This window comes from Oncorhynchus kisutch, linkage group LG5 (assembly GCF_002021735.2).
Source record: "Oncorhynchus kisutch isolate 150728-3 linkage group LG5, Okis_V2, whole genome shotgun sequence".
Lineage (NCBI taxonomy): Eukaryota > Metazoa > Chordata > Actinopteri > Salmoniformes > Salmonidae > Oncorhynchus > Oncorhynchus kisutch.
In genome coordinates, this window is record NC_034178.2 from 34869030 (window position 1) to 34891704 (window position 22675).

At 42.2% G+C, this 22675-nt stretch overlaps 1 protein-coding gene across 1 annotated transcript; it reads right to left on the reverse strand.

The window, feature by feature from the left end:
- Positions 1-988: 988 nt before the first annotated feature.
- LOC109890961 (DNA topoisomerase 1-like) lies at positions 989-21138 on the reverse strand. The gene is made up of 21 exons (XM_020483148.2): positions 20817-21138; positions 20335-20359; positions 16186-16273; positions 15776-15878; positions 15563-15600; positions 15374-15457; positions 15022-15100; positions 14840-14934; positions 14540-14655; positions 14299-14420; positions 14057-14179; positions 13711-13898; positions 13396-13540; positions 4199-4342; positions 3932-4117; positions 3720-3788; positions 3412-3526; positions 3058-3185; positions 2729-2823; positions 2488-2637; positions 989-2300 (listed from the first exon to the last, which is right to left on the reverse strand). Exons 1-21 carry the CDS (start codon positions 20847-20849, stop codon positions 2198-2200), a joined length of 2229 nt encoding a protein of 742 aa, XP_020338737.1. The 5' UTR covers positions 20850-21138; the 3' UTR covers positions 989-2197.
- Positions 21139-22675: the final 1537 nt, after the last annotated feature.

Genomic DNA, 22675 nt, shown 5'->3' on the forward strand with positions numbered 1-22675 from the left:
AATTGGTGTCAGAAACTGAGCTCTTGCTTCGATGGCAGATTTTTAAAAAAATCATTCTTTCCAGTGTACTGCATTGGCAAGTTGTGATCAGAGCCATTATGTACAAAAATGCTTGTGTATGCCTGTCAATATGAACAGCTTGATCTAATGATAATCACTAGCTTACTCTCAATATGGCATTTCACCTTTGAATCATTTTCCATACTCAAGGCTAGGGACATGAAATGTGTGTTTAAAGATTGACACATTTAGATACCTTTCTGTTGCGATTAATAACACAATCCTAATATCGGCAGAGGTTTGCCTCACTGATTTGACATTTATTGAATAATGCAAAGAACAGCATGCGTCAGAATGGCTACAAAGGATTTCCAAGTTCATCATCAGTCCAGTCAGCCAGTTACTGCTCATGTTGAATGGATCCCAGCTGGGAAGCACTCCATCGGAAATGGACCATCTTAGACACCTGCACTCATGTTATGCTATACTAAAACTTACACGGCACTTGTACGGTGCTTGACATCTGCACTTAACTGGTCTCGCAATTTAGCCATGGTCACTACACAGTCTGTCAGAGGCTCAATTTGCAAGCTAAATCTATTCATTACAAATTAAAGATGTCAAGAAATTGATAGATTCATGGCGTTAAACCCAAACACGACAGCCAGGCTTGTGCCAAACCCTGCCTGATCCCTCCTATAGCGACTTGTCCAAAATCAACAGGCAGTGGGGATGCTTCCTGGGGCCTCCTGTTCTCAGGGTAGACAGAGCTTGTTATTACACTGGGTTCTGGGAACACAGGAAGCCTCTTGAAACATTACCACAGTACACCTAAATGAAAAATGTATGTTGAAAAGTGACTGTCAGCAGGGTGAACATAGTGACGGATACAACTTAAGTCAAGGACGTTTGAGACAAAAAAAACAAAAGCCCTTTGGTGCAAAGCCACAATAATAACAAGTGTCACAATAACACAAAATAGACCCAGTGTGTAGAGTTGGAGTTTTATTTTCAATATACAATGAGCATAAAACATGATTGGAGGCTATGACAGAAAAGGCAGTTACCTGCTACAAACACCAACTTTCCTCTGAGACATGAGTGGAATAAAATGAATGGATAATTCACATTGAAACTCCTGTTAACGTTCTTTGTTCTCAGTCTTTAAACAAAACAAAAATGACTGCCTAAAATTGTAACAACATTTTTGGCAAAGTTGATATCCCTCACACCCTTTAACAAAATAAAATACATTTTCCATTAACTTAAAATACATTAAAATATTATTTTTTCAAGTAACAGATAAGGGAGTTGTTCCCCCTCTCGGAAACAATCAGAAATTATTAAATTAAAACCAGAGCGAGACAGGGCTATGCAGAAAGATTCAGAGAATGCTGGCAACACAAGGGGAGAAAAAAAAAAAAAAATGAAAAAAAGGTTCACATTGAAAATAAGTCCCTGATAGATACTGTAAAACAAATGATTCACATTCAGCTTTGCTTAGGTAAATATTGACATGGGTTTAGCATTTCCCCCCTTGCTTGTCAAAGCATTCTCATTCATGGTACACAATCGACATTGATGTTTTTAAACTGGACTCACCCAAACACTTTCATGGTCCCCCCCCCCCCCACAACTCTCATACCTAGAGCTCACATTTCATTTTCTCAAAAGGCGCATGGGTGTACACAAGGAATTCATTTCATGATTTTCCTTTCCTCTTCTATTAAAATATAGAATCCATTAATATGGGAGGGCTAAAAATACAGACCAAATTAAAAAGAAAAAAAACTATGGAATACACGAAGCAGTCGTTTTTTTGTTGAATACAGTAGATAGGACCCCAGAGTTCAAAGTTCAGACATCTTCAGGTCGTGCATGTGGCTGAAGACGAAGAGAACCAAAAAGGCAAAAAAGCTCATCCACTGGTTCTCATCCAATCATTGGGATTACCGTTTCACCTTTGGGTGTGGGTATAGTTCAGCCATCGACTCGGACCTTCAAAGACAATCCCACCTCGTCCTCCCATCTGTAATGGCCTATACATCCTGACCCCTGCTCAGTCCTTCCTCACCATGCTTGTTGAGTGCACACCTTTTCCCTTGTCAGGCTGGCCATCAGGTGTAATCAGTTAAGATTAAAACAAGTATCCAATAAAATAAAATACAAATCGCATAATTAAAACCGCAAACAGGATTTAAAATTCATAGTCATCCTCCGCCATGTCGATAGCCCAGGCAAACTTCTCACGCTGAGTTTTGTTGTAGATCTTCTCGATAGGGATACCCCACTTCTTACACCTAGGAAGATGGCAGAAGGATATTAGAGCGATCAACACTGCAGGAGTTCACTCCCTCAACACCAAACCCCTCAACTCACTACTTTTAACTAATCTAAGACACAGCCACATGCGTCAACATTTACTCGCAGAACAGTGAGTGTAAGACGTTGTGCATGTTTGTCAACAAGTTTGCGGTCGTGTCTCACCAGGCCACAGAGATACGCGGGTCCAAGTAGTTGAGTTTGGAGGTGCCTAGAGCGATCTGCTTGTTCTCCTCGCGGTCCGTCGCCTGCACCTCTAGCTTCATCAGCTGCTCCTCTAGCCTCTCCACAGCCTTCTTCTTGGTCTCCACGGCTCTGGGGGAGCAAGGGAGGGAACCGGCTACATCTCCATTCCAGCACAAAAGTACCCGTGGATGCCTGAGGCCAATCATATCTTCATACTTACTTTTTGAACTTCTCATCTCGCCGTACTTTGAGGTCAGCCTTGGCGCTCTTCACGTCCCTCTTTGCGTCCGAGAGCTGGTCCTTCTTTGCATCAATCTGATAGAATTATCATCAACGTTAACAATCTTGAAGTAAACGCCATGTACAACTGGATTATTATTATGTGCATATAAGACTGATATTCCAGAGACAAGTACTCCCAAAATAACCAAGGGAAGAGTATGCATCCAGCTGACAAACACCTAAAAACAAATCAAACATCCTAAACAAAAGCCAGTCTTTGGCAAAGCGCCATTAGAATAGCCGTGTCCCTCCCCCCCAGTGCCTCACTTTAGTCTGGAGGTTCTGCATAGACTTCTCAAAGGTCTTGGGTTGGGCCCTCTGATGGTTACACAGAATGGCCACGGCTCTGTTGGCCCGGTTGTACGATAGGATCTTGGCTGGAAGGTTCTCATCAGCTACAAGTAGAGGAGAAAATTGACATTGTTCCAACAGTTGCTATAAACTTTACACCGTATTACAAGTGACCATCTGCACACATATCTACAACATTCCAGAGCTCTCATGTCTTCCATGAAGCTCGCAGGTCCCACCTCGGGTCATACCAAAAAAAAGTGTGTTTTGGGCAGGTTGTGCATTCTCAGACCCTCTGCCACGGGTATGCTCACGGCCTTGATGACTTACGGCTGGTGAGCTCCTTCAGCTGCTGCTGAAGGGTGATGGAGGCGTTGTAGGTACGGAACACTTTGGCCGTCAGACCATCCATCAGCTCCTGGAGGTGCTTGTTCAGAATGGAGGTCTGGAGAGATGGAGAGAACACAACCATGAGAAAATATGACAGATTACAAGAGGGGCAGAATTACGAGACAACATCCAATTCCCACACGCATCTTAGTGCATTCACACTCCAGCGACGTCAAATAAATACAATGCAATTCACAAATAATGTGTATTAAAAGTCCTTCCTCACAAAATTCTTGTTTCGTTCTTACATTGAGCCGGTCAAAGAGGTCATCCTCTGGCTGCTTGTTCTCCATGAACAGCTGCAGGTTCTTGAAAACCTAATAATTAAATAAAAGGACAGAATATTTACAACTCGTAACAATAACAGGGAGCAAGCATTCTCTGGACAGGAATCTGGAAACCATTGTAGTTCAACTACAGGGAAAAAAAGACAGAAAATGTTCTGAACTAAAAGCCTTACCCGCTTCTCCACTGGGACTTTGTTGTAGTAGCGGATGGAGTCTTTACCCAGAAAGTCAAACTCTACCACAAAATCCTGGCCATCCTTCTCGGGGTACAGGTTGATGTGTTCCACCCTGAGGGAGCAGCAGCCCACTGTGTCCGCCGACTCTCCTTCCTCCTTCTCGTTACCTGCTCTCAGAGCCAACTGGGGCACAGCACCACAGGGAACATGTTACAACCAAACTTGGAACTCTGTGTGAGTGAGTGAGAAGAGCAGCAGTCTAACCTTGTCGATGAAGTAGAGTGCCACGGCTCTCTGTCGGATTCTCATCTCCTTGGACTTCCAGTCCTCACGGTACTGGTTCCTCAGCCGTTCCACACACTTCTTCAGATTTCGGGCCGTCTCATACTTCTGCCAATCCTTTTCTCCCTGCGAACCAACAAACCATGAATTGTTGCTAGATTGATTAATCAAATTGGCCTACATGGCCATCAGTAAATGCAATGTCCTACGCAAAAAACAAAAACACATTCCAGCGTTAGGCCTATACAGGCTACTTAGATCTATTCACCGCAAATGGCACACTCCGCTCGCGCACTGCCATGGCAGAACACTGACATTTCAGTCTTGCAGGAAATAAGCCATACTGCTCATTCTGTGTGGTGGCATTGTCATGCTGGAGGGTCATTTCAAGATGAGCCTGCAGGAAGGGTACCACATGAGAAGGATGTCTTCCCTGTAACGCACAGCGTTGAGATGGACTGAGCTTGATGTCATTGCAGGCAGATGATGCGACACAATACCCCAGACCATGACGGACCCTCCACCTCGATCCCGCTCCAAAGTACAGGCCTCGGTGAAACGCTCATTCCTTCGACAATAAACACGAATCCGACCTTCACCCCTAGTGAGACAAAACCGCAACTCGACAGTGAAGAAAATTTCTTGCCAGTCCTGTCTGGTCCAGCAATGGTGGGTGTGTGCCGATATCGGCAACGTCGTTGCCGGTGATGTCTGGTGAGAACCTTACAACAGGCCTACAAGCCCCCAGTGCAGCCTCACTCAGCCTATTGGGGACATTCTGAACACTGGAGGGATTGTGCATTCCTGGTGTAACTCGGGCAATTGTTGCCATCCCGTACCTGTCCCGCAGGTGTGATGTTCGGATGTACCGATCCTGTGCGGGTGTTACACGTGGTCTGCCACCGAGGATGTTCAGCCATCTGTCCAGTCTCCCTGTAGCGCTGGCTTAGGCGTTTCACAGTACGGACATTGCAATTTATTGCCCTGGCCACATCTGCAGTCCTTATGCCTCCTTGCAGCATTCTTAAGGCACGTTCACGCAGATGAGCATGTACCCTGGGCATCTTTCTTGGTGTTTCAGAGTCAGTAGAATGGCCTCTTTAGTGTCCTAAGTTTTCATAACTGACCTTAATTGCCTACTGTCTGTAAGCTGTTAGTGTCTTAATGAACATGCACCTGTGGAAAGGTTGTTATGGTTCATTGAACAAGCATGGGAAACAGTGTCTAAACCCTTTATAATGAAGATCTGGGAAGTTATTTGGATTTTTACAAATAATCTTTGAAAGACGGGGTCCTGAAAAAGGGGAGTTTTTTTTGCTGAGTTCACACACACACACACTCTTGACACTCAGGAAAGGGAGTCGACTTGCAAGGAGCCGAGGAATCAATTATTTTGGAGTAGACCAATTACGTCATCGTCTTTAACTTCGGAAAAGTGGCAGAGAAAGGTAAGCGATAGCAGTAAAGTCCTGTATGGCAATACTTGTAGAAAGTTAAGGAAATTTTAAAACTTTGGAATTGAGGTACAGTAATGGTGGTAGAGATGATGCTTAGCCATCTGGTTAGGGACACACCGTGAAACCCAAAACCATGGAATTGTTTTAAAGTCATACCAAGGACAATTTGGCTATTTGATTTGGAATTAAGGCACCTAGAAGTATAAAACAATATAAAAATATGATTTGATGAAAATGTGTTTGGCCTTAAAACTATTAGTCCATAAATGCATTGATTAACATACACTTAAGAACTTCCCAAAAAATGTTGGGGTGGATCTGTTCCATGTAGTGTATCAGAGATACAAGCATTTGTAAAAAATAGAAATAATTTAACCCCTTATTTTTGGCACTAAGCAGTGTCCATATATACTTCCATAAAATGTTTCAACAGGTACCTTCAGACAAGTCTGTGGGCATCACAGAGCAAAACAACCGACATGTACGTGTCTGTGAGATTCACCTTTCCACAGAGGTGAATATTATGGTGTAGCCAAAATGTTTGGATGTTAGACAGAAGTTGGCTGATCAGCTGTACTGACTTCAGATGAGTAAAATACAGACTGAGAATACCATTGTGAGAGTCATCTTTCTATAGAGGGGTCATAATAGTTTGTAGGCCAAACTGTTCAGACGCTACAGACAATTGTGATTAGGCCGATTTTTGGGATGTCACATGGTCTGACCAACGCCGCTGTTGCTTTCATCGCAGATGAAGAAGTGCGACATAGGCGGATGCGATGGAAGACTCATCTAATGCAAAAAAAAAGAACTGCTTAAACAGATTATTTTGCAGATTTGATTATGCTATTAGATTCACTGGGGGGCACGGAACTCGCCCTTACATTGAACCCAAACCGGCTGCACACGTGTGCCATCGTGCATAAATGTATTTTGTCCCCCTACACCAAACACGATCACCACACGCAGGTTAAAATATCAAAACAAATTGAACCAATGACACTCATTTGGGGACAGGTCGAAAAGTTATTTTACCTGAAATGCCCTCTACTCCGACAATTAATCCACACAAAAACAGCCAACCGAATCGTTTCTAGTCATCTCTCCTCCTTCCAGGCATTTATCTTTGAATTTATATGGTGATCCATCTACACTTTCATAGTATTACCACGACAACCGGCAAAACGGTTCGTCTTTTAATCACCCATGTGGGTACCTGTTTCTATAAACCAATGAGGAGAGGCAGGACTTGCAGCGCAATCTGGGTCAGAAAAAGGAGTTCTATCTTCACCTTTGGCATCGCAGACGCTCGTTGGGTGCAATAATTGAACATGGATTTCGAAATGTATTTTGTGATGCTCGCTCCCGCAACGTGTCCAGTCTGGTCAGCATGTTAGGGAGTTAATGAAAACCGATAAACAAAATGCTAGTCTAATAGGCTGACCACACCGCTCACGTCTCGTGCGCTGCAAAATAAATGTAGGAATACATGTTATTCCATTATAAATAGGACAAATTAGCTAGCAAGTGCAAGCTAAAACTAGCTAAAGTGGCAAAAATGTTTAATGCTTTTCGACCTGTCCCCAAATTAACATATTTGGTTCAGAGTTTGTTTTGATATTTTAACCTGCGTGTCGTGATCGCGTTTGGTGTAGGGGGACAAAATTAATGTACAGTGGGGCAAAAAAGTATTTAGTCAGCCACCAATTGTGCAAATTTTCCCACTTAAAAAGATGAGGCCTGTAATGTATCATAGGTACACTTCAACTATGACAGACAAAATGAGATTTTTTTTCCCTCCAGAAAAATCACATTGTAGGTTTAATGAATTTATTTGCAAATTATGGTGAAAAATAAGTATTTGGTCAATAAAAGTTTCTCAATACTTTGTTATATACCCTTTGTTGGCAATGACAGAGGTCAAACATTTTCTGTAAGTCTTCACAAGGTTTTCACACTGTAGCTGGTATTTTGGCCCATTCCTCCATGCAGATCTCCTCTAGAGCAGTGATGTTTTGGGGCTGTTGCTGGGCAACACGGACTTTCAACTCCCTGCAATGTCCGTAGATTTTCTATGGGGTTGAGATCTGGAGACTGGCTAGGCCACTCCAGGACCTTGAAATGCTTCTTACGAAGCCACTCCTTCGTTGCCCGGGCGGTGTGTTTGGGATCATTGTCATGCTGAAAGACCCAGCCACGTTTCATCTTCAATGCTCTTGCTGATGGGAGATGATTGTGGACTTCAGGAAACAGCAGAGGGAACACCCCCCTATCCACATCGATGGAACAGTAGTGGAGAGGGTAGCAAGTTAAGTTCCTCGGCATACACATCACAGACAAACTGAATTGGTCCACTCACACAGAGAGCATCGTGAAGAAGGCGCAGCAGCGCCTCTTCAACCTCAGGTGGCTGAAGAAATTCGGCTTGTCACCAAAAGCACTCAAACTTCTACAGATGCACAATCGAGAGCATCCTGGCGGGCTGTATCACCGCCTGGTACGGCAACTGCTCCGCCCTCAACCGTAAGGCTCTCCAGAGGGTAGTGAGGTCTGCACAACGCATCACCGGGGGCAAACTACCTGCCCTCCAGGACACCTACACCACCCGATGTTACAGGAAGGCCATAAAGATCATCAAGGACAACAACCACCCGAGCCACTGCCTGTTCACCCCGCTATCATCCAGAAGGAGAGGTCAGTACAGGTGCATCAAAGCTGGGACCGAGAGACTGAAAAACAGCTTCTCTCAAGGCCATCAGACTGTTAAATAGCCATCACTAACATTGAGTGGCTGCTGCCAACACACTGACTCAACTCCAGCCACTTTAATAATGGGAATTGATGGGAAATGTAAAATATATCACTAGCCACTTTAAACAATGCTACCTTATATAAATGTTACTTACCCTACATTATTAATCTCATATGCATACGTATATACTGTACTCTATATCATCTACTGCATCCTTATGTAATACATGTATCACTAGCCACTTTAACTATGCCACTTTGTTTACATACTCATATGTGTATATACTGTACTCGATACCATCTACTGCATCTTGCCTATGCTGCTCAGTACCATCACTCATTCATATATCCTTATGTACATATTCTTATCCCCTTACACTGTGTATAAGACAGTAGTTTTGGAATTGTTAGTTAGATTACTTGGTTATTACTGCATTGTCGGAACTAGAAGCACAAGCATTTCGCTACACTCGCATTAACATCTGCTAACCATGTGTATGTGACAAATAAAATTTGATTTGAACCAGTTAACTAGCCACCGAAATGAAGGCTAGAGTCAGTTATCAGTTGGGTTTAGGTTATGATTTGTCATGTTTGCTTGGTGCAGATATTCATAGGCTGTACTTTGCCTCGTTTTCCTATTATCTGACAGTTTAACTCATGTTAGGGTAGTGGATGTCAGCACAGTGGAGTTCATGAGTTGGTTATTTTTTTTTACATTAGCCAGCTAACAAGTTGCTTGTTTGGTCTCTTTTTTAAACTAGGCAAGTCAGTTAAGAAAACACACTTATTTACAATGATGGCCTACCAAAAGACCTCCTGCGGGGACGGGGCTGGGATTAAAAATAAAATATAGGACACATGACGAGACAACACTACATAGAGACTTAAGACAACCCAGCAAGGCAGCAACACAACATGGTAGCAGCCCAAAACATGGTACAAACATTGGGCAAAGACAACAGCACAAAGGGCAAATAGGTAGAGACAATCACACAAAGCAGCCACAACTGTGTACATGTTTGGGTCTTTGAAGAAATTGAGAATTGTCCAGTTTGAGTGTGTCGTTTCTACTGATGCAAGTCATTAGGAAACGGTCCCAGTTTCATAACTAATCAGCTAACATTGGTCAACTCTGTAGTTAGTCTGTCAGGCAAGAGTTGATGTGTGCGAGAGAGGAGAATGGGAGGAGTGTCACTATCACAATTTATTATGGAAACCCCTTATTAGGAAGGACAGTATGGTTGAGAAAAAGGAAGGAAGAAAGAGCGAGTGTGACAAGAGATTACCTTCCTGACCACAATTGTATCCTATTTGTTGCTCCTCTCCCTCTGTTCCTCAAGTTAAGTGAAAGTGAGGGAAGTGATGTGGAGAGTCAGGGCTCAACAGCAAAAGGCAGGGAGTTAGAGATAATTGGTGGGAGGGATAGAGATGTGGCGCAAGGAGGGAGAAGTGAAGCAAGGAAGAGGGAGTGAGGAACAAGAGGATGAAGTCTCCCCATTCACCCAGTATGGACCTAAAGTGACAGTGGCTTTGGAGTTTAAAAAAAAAAAGGTGGTAAGAACCTGTTCGAGCTTGTAATGATTACAACAAGAAATGGTTGACTATATTTTACCCCCTTTTTCGTAGGGGTAGTTACTATCTTGTCTCATCGCTACAACTCCCGTTCGGGCTCGGGAGAGACGAAGGTCGAAAGTCACGCGTCCTCCGAAACACAACCGCACTGATTCTTAACACAGTGGGCATCAAACCTGGAAGCCAGCGCACCAATGTGTAGGAGGAAACACCGTGCAGCTGGCGACCTTGGCTAGCGCGCACTGCGCCCGGCTCGCCACAGGAGTCGCTGGTGCGCGATGAGACAAGGATATCCCTACCGGCCAAACCCTCCCTAACCTGGACAACGCTAGGCCAATTGTGCGTCGTCCCCACAGACCTCCCAGTCACAGTCGGGTGTGAACCCAGAGTCTCTGGTGGCACAGCTAGCGCTGCGATGCAGTGCCCTAGACCACTCTGCCACCTGGGAGGCTCCAGGTTGACCATCTTGAGCAAACAATGTTTGAAGCACAGGCAGAAATTGGAATTGTGTTTTTGGGGATGATCAACAATGCATACATTGTGGGGGACCCTGAAAAGGCCCCTTCCCAGAAGCCGCAGGTGCCGGTCCCTGAAGGCCTACAAAATGCAGCTTGTGCATTCAGTTTGATATGGCTACAGTGGCAGGAAAAGGAGAGCCAAGACTGGCACCAGGGTGTGTACAGAGTTGTAACTCAATTTGAAAGCAGGTGAAGTTTGAAGGGCGCAAGAAAGGGTGTTTGGGGTGTGTATCCAGAGTAGAGGTCGAGCGATTAATTAGGGCCGATTTCAAGTTTTCATAACAATCGAAAATCGGTATATTTGGACACCAATTATTTTTTAAATCTTTATTTATTTAACTAGGCAAGTCGGTTAAGAACACATTCTTATTTTCAATGACGGCCTAGGAACGGTGGGTTAACTGCCTCGTTCAGGGGCAGAACAGATTCTTTCACCTTGTCAGCTCGGGGATCCAATCTTGCAACCTTACAGTTAACTAGTCCAACGCAATAACGACCTGCCTCTCGTTGCACTCCACAAGGAGACGGCTTACTGCATTCGCGTAACAGGCAAAGTTGCTAGCTAGTTAAACTTGTTTAAAAAAATCATAATCATTAGTTATTTACACATGGTTGATGATATTACTAGATATTATCTAGTGTCCTGCGTTGCATATAATCTGACTGAGCATACAAGTATCTAAGTATCTGACTTAGCGGTGGTAGGCAGAAGCAGGCGCATAAACAGTCAAACAGCACTTGTGTGCGCTTTGCCAGCAGCTCTTCATTGTGTGTCAAGCATTGCGCTGTTTATGACTTCAAGCTATACTGTTACACTGGCAATACTAAAGTGCCTATAAGAACATCCAATAGTCAAAGGTTAATGATATACAAGTGGTATAGAGGGAAATAGTCCTATAATAACTACAACTTCTTACCTGGGAATATTGAAGACTCATGTTAAAAAGGAACCACCAGCTTTCATATGTTCTGAGCAAGGAACTAAAACGTTAGCTTTCTTACATAGCACATACTGCACTTTTACTTTCTTCAACACTTTGTTTTTGCATTATTTAAACCAAATTGAACAGGTTTCATTATTTATGAGGCTAAATTGATTTTATTGATGTATTATATTAAGTTAAAATAAGTGTTCATTCAGTATTGTTGTAATTGTCATTATTACAAATAAAATAAATGTTTAAAAAAATTGTCCAATTAATCGGTATCGGCTTTTTGGGTCCTCCAATAATCGGTATCGTCGTTGAAAAATCACTCGACCTCTAATCCAGTGTGAACACAGGGCAAAGAGTGAGATGTGTAGAAACCTCCTCTGGGTGCTCTGGGTGTTCTGTGCCACGTTGTAGGATGGGGGCGTGCTTCCAGAAGTTCCATGACATGTAGGCTAAATGCAAACACTAAAAGTGACTGAAATATGAAATTGGGACTACAAAATCTTGTCTCTGAACAGTTGTTTTGTATCGTCATCTGGCTCCATCTAATACTTGTTACATTTCACTGAATTGTGAAGTAGGCCACTATTTCAACATCGTCAGGCCTGGTCTGTACTAAATCTGGAAAAGGTGACCTACATTGAAGTAGTTGTTTGCATTGTTACAGAAGTAAGAATCGTTGTCAATCAGCCTACTTTGTGTGGGTTTTGAAATACTTTCTGAATATTGTTCTTTGGCCACATTGGATAATTGTATTATGTAAATAATATTTAAGTATAATATTATAATTGGTACATTGAGTCATTTAGTCAAATTTACAATTTAAATACTCAGTGGTTTTGTGAGTGTCTAGACAATGGAAGACAGTGTTATTCGTATTGACATGTGGCGTCATTAAAGATGTACTCTTTAAAAGTTAGCTAAAAAACATGACTTTACAATAGAGGTCGACAGATTATCATTTTAACACCGATACCGATTGGAGGGCCAAAGAAAGCCCATACCAATTTATTGGCCGATTTATAATAATGACTAAACGTTTATTCTTTCAGTGAAATACGGAACCGTTACGTATTTTATTGAATGGGTGGCAACCCCAAGTCTAAATATTACTGTTACATTGCACAACCTCCAATGTCATTATTATGTAAAATTCAGGCAAATTAATTACTGTCTTTGTTAGGAAGAAAATGTCATCACAGTTCACAACGAGCCAGGCTGGCCAAACTGCTGCATATACCCTGACTCGGCTTACACTGAACGCAAGAGAAGTGACACAATTTCCCTAGTTAATATTGCCCGCTAACATGAATTTCTTTTAACTAAATATGCAGGTTAATATATACTTGTGCATTGATTTTAAGAAAAGCATTGATGTTTATGGTTAGGTACATTTGTGCTACGATTGTGCTTTTGTTAAGTCGTCACCCGTTTGGCAAAGTAGGCTGTGAGTCGATGATAAATTAACAGGCACCGCATTGATTATATGCAACGCAGGACTAGCTAGATAAACTAGTAATATCAACCATGTGTAGTTAACTAGTGACTATGTTAAGATTTTTTTTAATAAGTTTAATGCTAGCTAGCAACCTACTTTGGCTCCTTGCTGCACTCGCGTAACAGGTGGTCAGCCTGTTAGTCTAATCAGTCATGCCGATTAATCAGTCGACCTCTAGTTTACAAGTTATGCCTATTTGAAATGTGAGAAAATTTGTTCTTAAATTCTCAGTAATCTACAGCAGCATTCTAGAATTATTTGGTCTAAAGGGTTAAACGTTAAAATGTTTCCATTTGTCACATCCCTAGACGCAAATGCAAGTGTTTTGGTTGCAGTCAAGCCCTGGCCATTGGCATCTCAAGTGAGAGTATATTAAACGACTAAAGTACCCCGATATCTCTGCATCCACTATGAGCCATAATGAAGATGCCACTACTAGTCAACTTACCTTGATTCTGGAGCTGGGGTTCAGCATGATGTACTTGATAGCACCTTGAATGTTCTCGGTCCACGACACCAGCCAGGTCACCTTGTTGTCATGACGCACCTCCTTCCATTTGGTGCCAGGGGGAGACTTGGGGTGCTTGGAGCCCCTGTGGAAGAGAGACAAAGTGGGTGAGTGAGAGCAAGTCTTCAGATGCACAAATCAGGTCCAAACAAGTAGTCCATGTGTCACAGTAATCCAGAACACACTTGTAGAAAACAAAGCCCTTTCTATCAATATGTTCATATTGCCACCTGCAACCAGGACCCTCTCACTCACTTGCTGCAGTTGATGATGATGTCCTCAGGGCGGATGCGGCGCTTCAGCATGCCCATCTTGGGGTGGTCTCCTCGGCCACGGAATAGACCCGGGGGCTCAATGCGAAAGTTAGCGATGCGCTCCTTGTGGTTATCCATGATGCAGAAGCCATACTCCTGGAGGAGGCGCTCGTTCTCCACTTTGATTTTCTACAATAAGCAGAGAACCAGAGTCAAACCAGTTAGATCTGGTACAGTCAGTAGCACCCAGGACCAGCCTGAAGATACTATGTATTACCATTCTCTGCCACCTTGGGTAGAACTATTAGACAGTCGTGTTTAAAAAATAAAGTATTGTTCTAGCTCACCAGTTTATCATCTTTAGTCATGGCCTTTCTGGCCTCAGACTGAGCCTTGAAGTATTCCCCCATCTCATTGAAGTTACACTTCTTCAGGTCTGTAATCTTAGACTTCTCCTCAGAGGCCATTTCCTGTAGGAGAGGGGACGAAGTTAGACAAGTCATGAATTACTATACAATTAAAACCAATGAGATTTTTAATAAGCAGGTCATTTGCAAACCCAAAGTATACAGCCTTGAACATCCCCTACCTTTCTCCAATCTTTGAAGAAGTTTTTCCGGAAGGTGTCCTTGGTAGTGTACTCATGGTCCAGCATTTTGGCAAAGAAGGTGGCTACCTCCTCAGCTTCGGGGCTGAGCTTCATCTGCTTCCCTATATAGATTTCAATGGACTTGTTAAAATCAGCCAATCCCACGATTTCCTCTGAGCAACTTAACCACATAGATAGACCAAGTGTCATAAAATTAGCAGCACTTGAGTATTAATCTTACCATCATAGAAAAATCTGACATTGCTGGGAAGAGGTTCATAAGGTGCTGCCATGACTGGGCCTTTATGTTCCAGAAAACTCCATTTGGAACCATCTGTTGCCCTCTCCTCTTCCCACCTGTAGTCCAACCGGGTACAATGTAGATTGGTGAGAAGGAAATGATTGATGCACAAATTACTTTGTCCAACAAAGATAAACAGAACATCCATATTTGAGCATTCCATAACAAAGCACCACTCAGTCAGTGTGCCTTCACAACAAGTCTGTAGCAACACAGCTGGCGGGCAACTATGAAACGCACCACTTCCACTTCTCCTCAGGCTCCTTCTTTGCTTTCTTTTTCCCATCAGCAACTTCCCCTTTCTTGTTTTTCTGTGTCTTTTTGGGCTTGATATCCTTTACAATAAACAGAAGAAACACTTGAGTCTTTCTCTCAAGGAATCATTGAAATAGAGCCAATATTAATCTGTACATTTCCCATACCTCATCTTGTTTCCTCTTCTTTGCCTTCTTGTCCACTTTGTCATTTTCAAGTTTAATTTTTTTGGGTTTGAATTCAGTTCTGAAAAAAAACACAAAAAACACCTTATGATGAGGCCGGAATGCAATGGTAGATTCAACAACGATCTTGGTCTTCTCTACACCAAAAGGAACCTGGGGAGTTCTTGCAAAGCCAACAATGACCAAACATTAGATTTCCCAACATAATTAGGACAAACCAGATGTGGTTGGTCAAAACATGGCAACTAAAACTAAAAATCTTCATTGTACAAATACAACAGGGCCAAAGGAATAAAATGGGCCAGCTGACAGAAGTCAGTCCAGATCTACTTACTCATCATGGTCACGCTCTCTCTTCAGGGACTTGGGAGAGTGGTAGACGTCATCATTGTTCAGCTCAGACTTAATCCGAGGAGGGCTGGTGATAGAAATCAAACATTTAGTTTCATTGTGCATTTTGAAGTCAGATATGTAACCAGCAATTGTATACAGCAGAAATGTACAATACAAACTAAAAACGTACCTGGAAAAGCCATTCTCTTTTTCCTTCTTCGGCTTGATCTGCAAGATGACAAACGAAGAATTAAAACATGCATATTATTATTCGCTATAAATTACGGTTTGCACTGAAAGTGAGACTGGATAAAAAATAAACAAAAATTGACATACTGATTGGCACATCTAAACCAAAATGGTAGCAATGCAGCCATCTCTATGGGACAATTAGCACCCTCACCTCCTTCCTCTTGTCTTTTTCCCTATGTCTGTCTGTGCTGCCATCTTTGTGCTTAGTTCTCTCCTTTTCCCCGTGCTTCTTTTCAGAGAATTCCTTATGGTCACTGGAATTTGACAGATTACAAAAACATTCCATCAGGATCAGTTACTAGACCTAAATACCAATAGGGAAATTGACTAACTAGAGAATGTTTAGGATTTACTAGACTAGAGCAACAAAAAGTGACTCTTGCCCTATGCTCATTCATGCACAACCTGCTTAGACACATGACCATACAAACACCAACGTTAAAGAGCTCGTCAAAGCAAATGTTTGGGTGTCAAATTACTGCCCCAGCGCACTAGGTTTCCCCTTCCATTACTACACACTCATTTACCTATGCAACCCTGCTTAAGAGTGGTGACTCATACCTGTTTCCATATTTTGAATTCTCACGCTCCTTATGGTCCTTGTGTTTGTGTTCTTTATCCTTGTACTTATCTTTATGCTTGTGAGAATCTGCAAAATATAAAGAGAAAAATAGCTAAATAATGATGACCATAGAGAGCAATAGCAATGGTGTCTTTTTGTAGGCACCAACTCCACTATGGTTCATTACATAAAGCATATGGGGAAATAAACAGAGTTTTGGGATAAAAGCTACAGGCTTAGGAGACCTTAGTTTTGTTTTATGAGAATCCCCAAATGTCACTGAATTTTGAAGCATTTGTATAATTAAAAAAACAACAAAAGCTTCATAATTCATAAAGGTCTTTGACTAAGGTCTCTCTAGCCCATGTTAAACCCTGAAATAAGAGCAGAGGTTATCCCAAACCATATCCTTCCCCCATTAATTTTCCCCAAATGAATGGCCGAACAAACCAGAGGTAAGTAATTTCCGGGTTTTAGGACTACGAGCTGGTGATCTCTATTGCCAAAGGAAAAATACCCACCTTCTCCAACCCATCTCTAAACCCGGCAGGTGAAAGCAGGCCAAAACTAAACAAAAAGACATCTACCGCACCAGGAACAACGGGTAAACGATACCACTCAAAACAAGTTCAGACAAGATTTCCATGGTGAAAACTAAACAGGTAGTTCAAAATAAAGTCCAACAGGCGGAGTGAGAAAATAAATACACAAGTGCATAAAAAGACATGGGAAGATACTAGTGTTGTAATGTCTGAATGCATGACTAGATAGGCACGATCCCACTAAGCTCAGAGCCCTCATCCACCACCCAGGTGGGAATCTGAATACTGCCTGTCAGATTGTGTGGGCATGTGTCAACCGGAATAAAATGACTGGTTGGTACTGGTAGCATTTGGATTAGGGCCATCTTATCCCGTTAACTTGAGGTACCTTTGCTTATGACAGACCAAACACTATCAATAGAACTCCCTTCACAAATTCAGGTCAGACTGAGGATTGGGAGTACTGTGGGCAGATGAAGTTATGAATTTGTGCTGTGGGAGAGGATATGCCTTACATGGTAAGACAGCTCCTCCTAGTGCACAGTGACAGCTAAGGTACATTTTTACTGGGACACAGTTTCAACATGGAAGAAAAAGGGGAGCAAGACAAGTTAACAGGCCTAGTCTAGCTTCAATACTCATCTCATATGTATATACTGCATTCTATACTCTTCTACTGTATCTTAGTCTATGCCGCTCTGATAATGCTTGTCCATATTTTATTATCCTTAATTCCAATCTTCTCTAGTTGACAGACAGACACTTGAGTCAAACGAGCTGACAGCCAAAGAAACTTAATACATTAAATTACTTTCATGTATTGCCATCAAGGCATGTTTTGAAAAGGTGTGAGGCTTAAAAATAAGTGACTCAGTAACAAGGTTCTATACCCTACAGCAAGCTCCTGGTTCAGACACCAATAACTAAACATCTCTGATCGTCAGATCATGAGAACAATATTGTATTTACAACCAAATAGGATACAAAGTTACCCTAGAGGCAAAAATAGTTAGGGATTGCAGAATGAATGTAGGCTATAGTTCTTACAAGCTATAAAATGATCAAATTCTATCACAGTATTGGGGCAAGCACTTGCAGTGGCTTGCACCGTTTACAAATATCTAGTAATAGGATGTGGGTACATTACAGCTTTTCATGTAGATCTTAAATGCAATACATCAGTGCAAATCAAGGAATGAATCTACATTTGGAAAGTATTTAGACCTGGACTTCCTCCACATTTGTATTAAAAAATATCACATTTACATAAGTAGTCGGACGTTTTACCCAGTACTTTGTTGAGGCAGCGATTATAGCCTAGAGTCTTGCTGGGTATGATGTCACAAGTGTGGCACACCTGTATTTGGAGAGTTTCTCCCATTCTCTCAAGCTGTCACGTTGCTGCACAGCTAATTTTAGGGTTCTCCAGAGATATTCGATCGGGTTCAAGTCCGGGCTCTGGCTGGGCCACCCAAGGACATTCAGAGACCTGTCCCGAAGCCACTCCTGTGTTGTCTTGGCTGTGTGCTTAGGGTGGTTGTCCTGTTGGAAGGTGAACCTTTTCCCAAGTCTGAGGTCTTGAGCAGGTATTCATCAAGGAGCTCTGTACTTTGCTCTGTTCGTATTTGCCACGATCCTGACTAGTCTCCTAGTCCCTGCCACAAAAAAAAAAAAATACTCCCACGACATGCTGCCACCACCATGCTTCACCGTAGGGATGGTGCCAGAGAATCTTGTCTCATGGTCTGTCTTTAGGTGCCTTTTGGCAAACTCAAAGCAGGCTGTCATGTGCCTTTTACTGAGGAGTGGCTTCCATTTGGTCACAAAGGCCTGATTGGTGGGGTATTGCAGAGATGGGAGAACCTTCGAACCACCATCTCCACAGAGGACCTCTTTCAGAGTGACCATCAGATTCTTGGTCACCTCCCTGACCAAGGCCTTTCTCCCCGATTGCTAAGTTTGGCCAGGAGGCAAGCTCCAGGAAGAGTCTTGGTGGTTCCAAACTCCTTCCATTTAAGAATGAAGGCCATTGTTTTATTGGGGACCTTCAATACTGCCTACATGTTTTTGTAGCCTTTTCGAGATCTGTGACTCGACCTAATCCTGTCTCGGAGCTCTACATACAATGCCTTCGACCTCATGGCATGGTTTTTTGCTCTGACACGCACTGTCAACTCCGGGACCTTCTCTAGACAGGCGTGCCTTTCCAAATCATGTCTAATTTTTTGAATTTCTCGTCCCTAAAATTTCTAAAAAGCTGTTTTCGTTTTGTCATTATTGGGTAGCGTGTAGATTGAGAAACGTAAAAAAAAAAAGGCTGTAATGTAACAGGAAAGGCTGTTATGAGACATGCCACATTAGAAAATAGAGTCAATGCACTGTTCTAACAACTTTACATCCGAATTGAGAGCGATGGCTTCTTTGCATGTCAAAACCCACTCTCTATCTGGACATAGAAGCTGACACTTAAGACTCATTGGGAAAGATTTTTGGTCGGTCAAAAGCTGTAGGATGTTGTGGCAGCCAACCATGATGTCCCAAGGCCTAGTAGTGGAACCCTTGTTCATAGGAAATACATTTGCTTGTATTGACATGACTTGTTTGACATTGTTCAGGTAGAGAACCTTTCAGAAAAGGTTTTTACTTAGTGGCAAGGGGAAGCATGTAGCTTGTGAAAACCCCCGAAAGGTCATTCATACTTGTTAAATACCACTGCCGGGTTTTTACTTGTTTTAGGTAGATCTCAGTAGCCATGTGGGTCAGGGCATGGCAACAAAGCTATCAATGAATTCAGTCCGGAAAAAAAAATATATAACAGACATATGGTAGTAACATATGTACTGCTATAATATGTTGTACAAGAAGTCTGGCAAGGGTGTTAAATACTTCATAGGTTTACAACTAGCTAAAGTAAAGTGCCTTTTTATGAAGAAACAGTAGCTATCCATAATAAATTCAGGTAAGACTGTACCAGAATGCTGTTTAAGCTAAATTGGGCTATCAGATGATTGTACTACTTTCAGCACTGTGAATCATGTCTGATCCAAACGCTCCTGCGTGTTTCGCCTCCATATCACCGCCATCTGCACTTCAGCTATGTTTTCTACAGTCAGAAAAAAGAAAATGGCGCAGAGACTAAGTCCTCAACCCCCAAACACTTACTTTCAGACCCGGAATGTGGCATTTTACGAAGGCCAACAACAAAATCTAATTTGACAAACCAATAAAACACATCCAGGTCTTTAGGAATCTATGTTCAGATCGAGATTATAAAATGTCTAAAAACTATTAAAGAGCCACCCATTTGAACAATAGGCGCTTGTGAGTGAGGCAGAGGACTTAGTCTCTGGACGCCATTTCTGTCCTTTGCTAAACTATCTGTCTGGCTAGCGAACTAGCACATGCTAGCTAGCTAGTAAATAGATTCAGACAACTTTAAAAATGTCCTCAAGATGCCATTCATTTAGCAATAGTCAAAGTACATACAGGCAAGATCACATATTAAAATGCAAAATAGATCGCTAGCTAACTGTGCGGAGACTGCGGACAGGTCAGAATTCGAAGGAGAAAAATCATTGACATTTCAGGTTGACACATCACACTTACCATTGACCCGAGAGCCGGAGTCGATCTGCAAATTTTAAAACAAAGATTGATTAGGCATCTTAGTTGATGGCTTTCTAGCTAGATATTTAACTTTGAACTTTGTCTAACAGCTAGCTAGCCTACCGTCAGCTATCTAGCAACCCTGATGTGATGGCTGGCCAGTGACTGGTCTTATATGGCTTTCAACAGCAATTAGCTGCATTAGCTTAGTTAGCTAAAGTTAGTTTACAATTGTGTGGACATAACGTTAACGACATTGTGAAAATCACATAACAGGATTAAAAAGTACGACAACACGTAAATATTACTGTCACGTTTGTAGCAGCCAATTATATACAGTTCACAGCGATTAGCTAGCCAAGTTATCTAGCTAGGTCACTTGCTAACGTTAGCTAGCTAAGTTAGTGTAGCTGAGGCAAATAAAACAGCAAGCGGTTTTAATATCCTACACAACTGACACCGCAAAATATTCCAAATATTACCTGGCTATCGTTGTGAGAATGATCTCCACTCATTTCCAATTCTTGATCTGTTAAAAACAATGTGTGAAACCTACGGGAAGAAAACGCCGGCGAATTGACACGGACAGTATGAAGAAAGGAACAGTTGTGCAAAAGATTTAAGTCCGAGTTCTATGAAATTGCGCATGCTCATGTCTTTTAAATGGGCGGGGAAACGCGTTGGCCAATTGTAGCCCCTCCCTCTAACAGTGTTCTTCGGTCCATGTCGTTTCCTCTGGTTTCCACAGAACATGCATACTACTGTAAACCAGCTAGAAGTAAGGTGCCACACAGCACACACCCAGTGGCGAGCCGTCATTCAGGGAAGGTGTTTTGAACCTCACATTTTTAGGTAAATTAACAAAGTAATAATTATATTTTTGGGGGGCTTGCCTGTTTTGCTTGTTATTTTGGCATTAATACGTGTCACATATCAGTTTGCAAACAATATAACAAGAAAAAATGGATTGAGTTAATAAAACATGGTCTCTGTTTTGCTTTCTTGAGTAAAGCAGCTCCAAAATGCAGGTGTTTCAGCCTAGCTCAGTGCTTTCTGTGGTGGTGGGGCAAGCCAGCAGAAAATGCAGAGCTTTGCACATGATTAGCTCAGTTTTCTGTCATTCATGGGACAGTATGTCACCCCCAAGTCTAAGGTTAGAGCTCGAACATTTTAGCCCCTTGTTTTCTGCCATAGAGTTATATTTGAAGTGCCCATCCAAGAAGGCTCAATGTCATTGGCCACAGATAGAATGACATCAAATCATGTTATATCTACAGTAGCTTTGATTGGACTGATCATGTCAACATCTTACTTTCAAAGTCTTAGCTAGCAGTCATCATAATAAAACAAGTCGACAATCTACTGTCAAATCCTTTTTAATCCTTGTCATATGAAGAGAAATAATGAAGAAAATTTATAGATGAAACGTATCGGTGCTCATCGGCCATTGGACATAAAGATTACACAACAAGTTGGAAATGGCAAATTCAACAATGAGTCGTTTGGAAGGAATCAGTGGCTAACTGCAAGCAGTGCAAAGCAATCAGTATCAGTAGACTGCTATTCAATGGAGTGGCTGTGTGTTTCTTTTCCGAGTTCCCACCATAAATCCATAGAATGCCAGACTTCGATGACAAAACCGCCGCGCCACCTTCATGTTTAAGTGAGCACATTACAATGTTGGCTTACCCCAGCCAAACTCTAACCCAGATTATGCTGGGCCAATTGTGCACCACCCTATGGGACTCCCAATCACAGCCAGTTGTGATACAGCCTGGAATTGAACCAGGGTCTGTAATGATGCCCCTAGCACTGAGATGCAGTGCCTTAGACAGCTGCGCCACTCAGGAGCCCAGTCTTTAATAGAATGCATCTACATTTTTGTTGTTGTTGAGTTTGCCTCACCAAGATTTACATGCTAAAATTCCCACTGCACACACCAAAGGGCCATGTTATCAGATACAGGTTCCTTTGTGCATTAAAACAGAATATCCAGTGGTGTAAACTACTAAAGTCATTTTTGGGGGTATCTGTACATTAACTTACAATTTTATATTTTTGACAACTTTTACTTTTACTCCACTGCATTTCTAAAGAAAGTATGTACTTTTTACTCCCATACATTTTCCCTGACACCAAAAGTACATGTTACATTTTGAAAGCTCTGGCCTTTTAGCCACTAGATGCCACTATCATTAGGTCATGGCTCACATCAACACCATCATCCCTGAAAGCCTAGACCCACTGCAATTCGCATACCGCCTCAACAGATGATGCAATCTCTACTGCACTCCACACTGCCCTTCCCACCTGTACGGAACACCTATGTGAGAATGCTGTT

Excerpts from the sequence above, each read along its gene's own strand:
- LOC109890961 (XM_020483148.2), bottom strand. The coding sequence starts at position 20,849 with ATGAGTGGAGATCATTCTCACAACGATAGCCAG. Across the intron at positions 20,360-20,816 it reads ATTCTCACAACGATAGCCAG|ATCGACTCCGGCTCTCGGGT; the intron begins GTAATATTTGGA and ends TAAAATTTGCAG. Across the intron at positions 13,899-14,056 it reads TGACTAAAGATGATAAACTG|AAAATCAAAGTGGAGAACGA; the intron begins GTGAGCTAGAAC and ends TGCTTATTGTAG.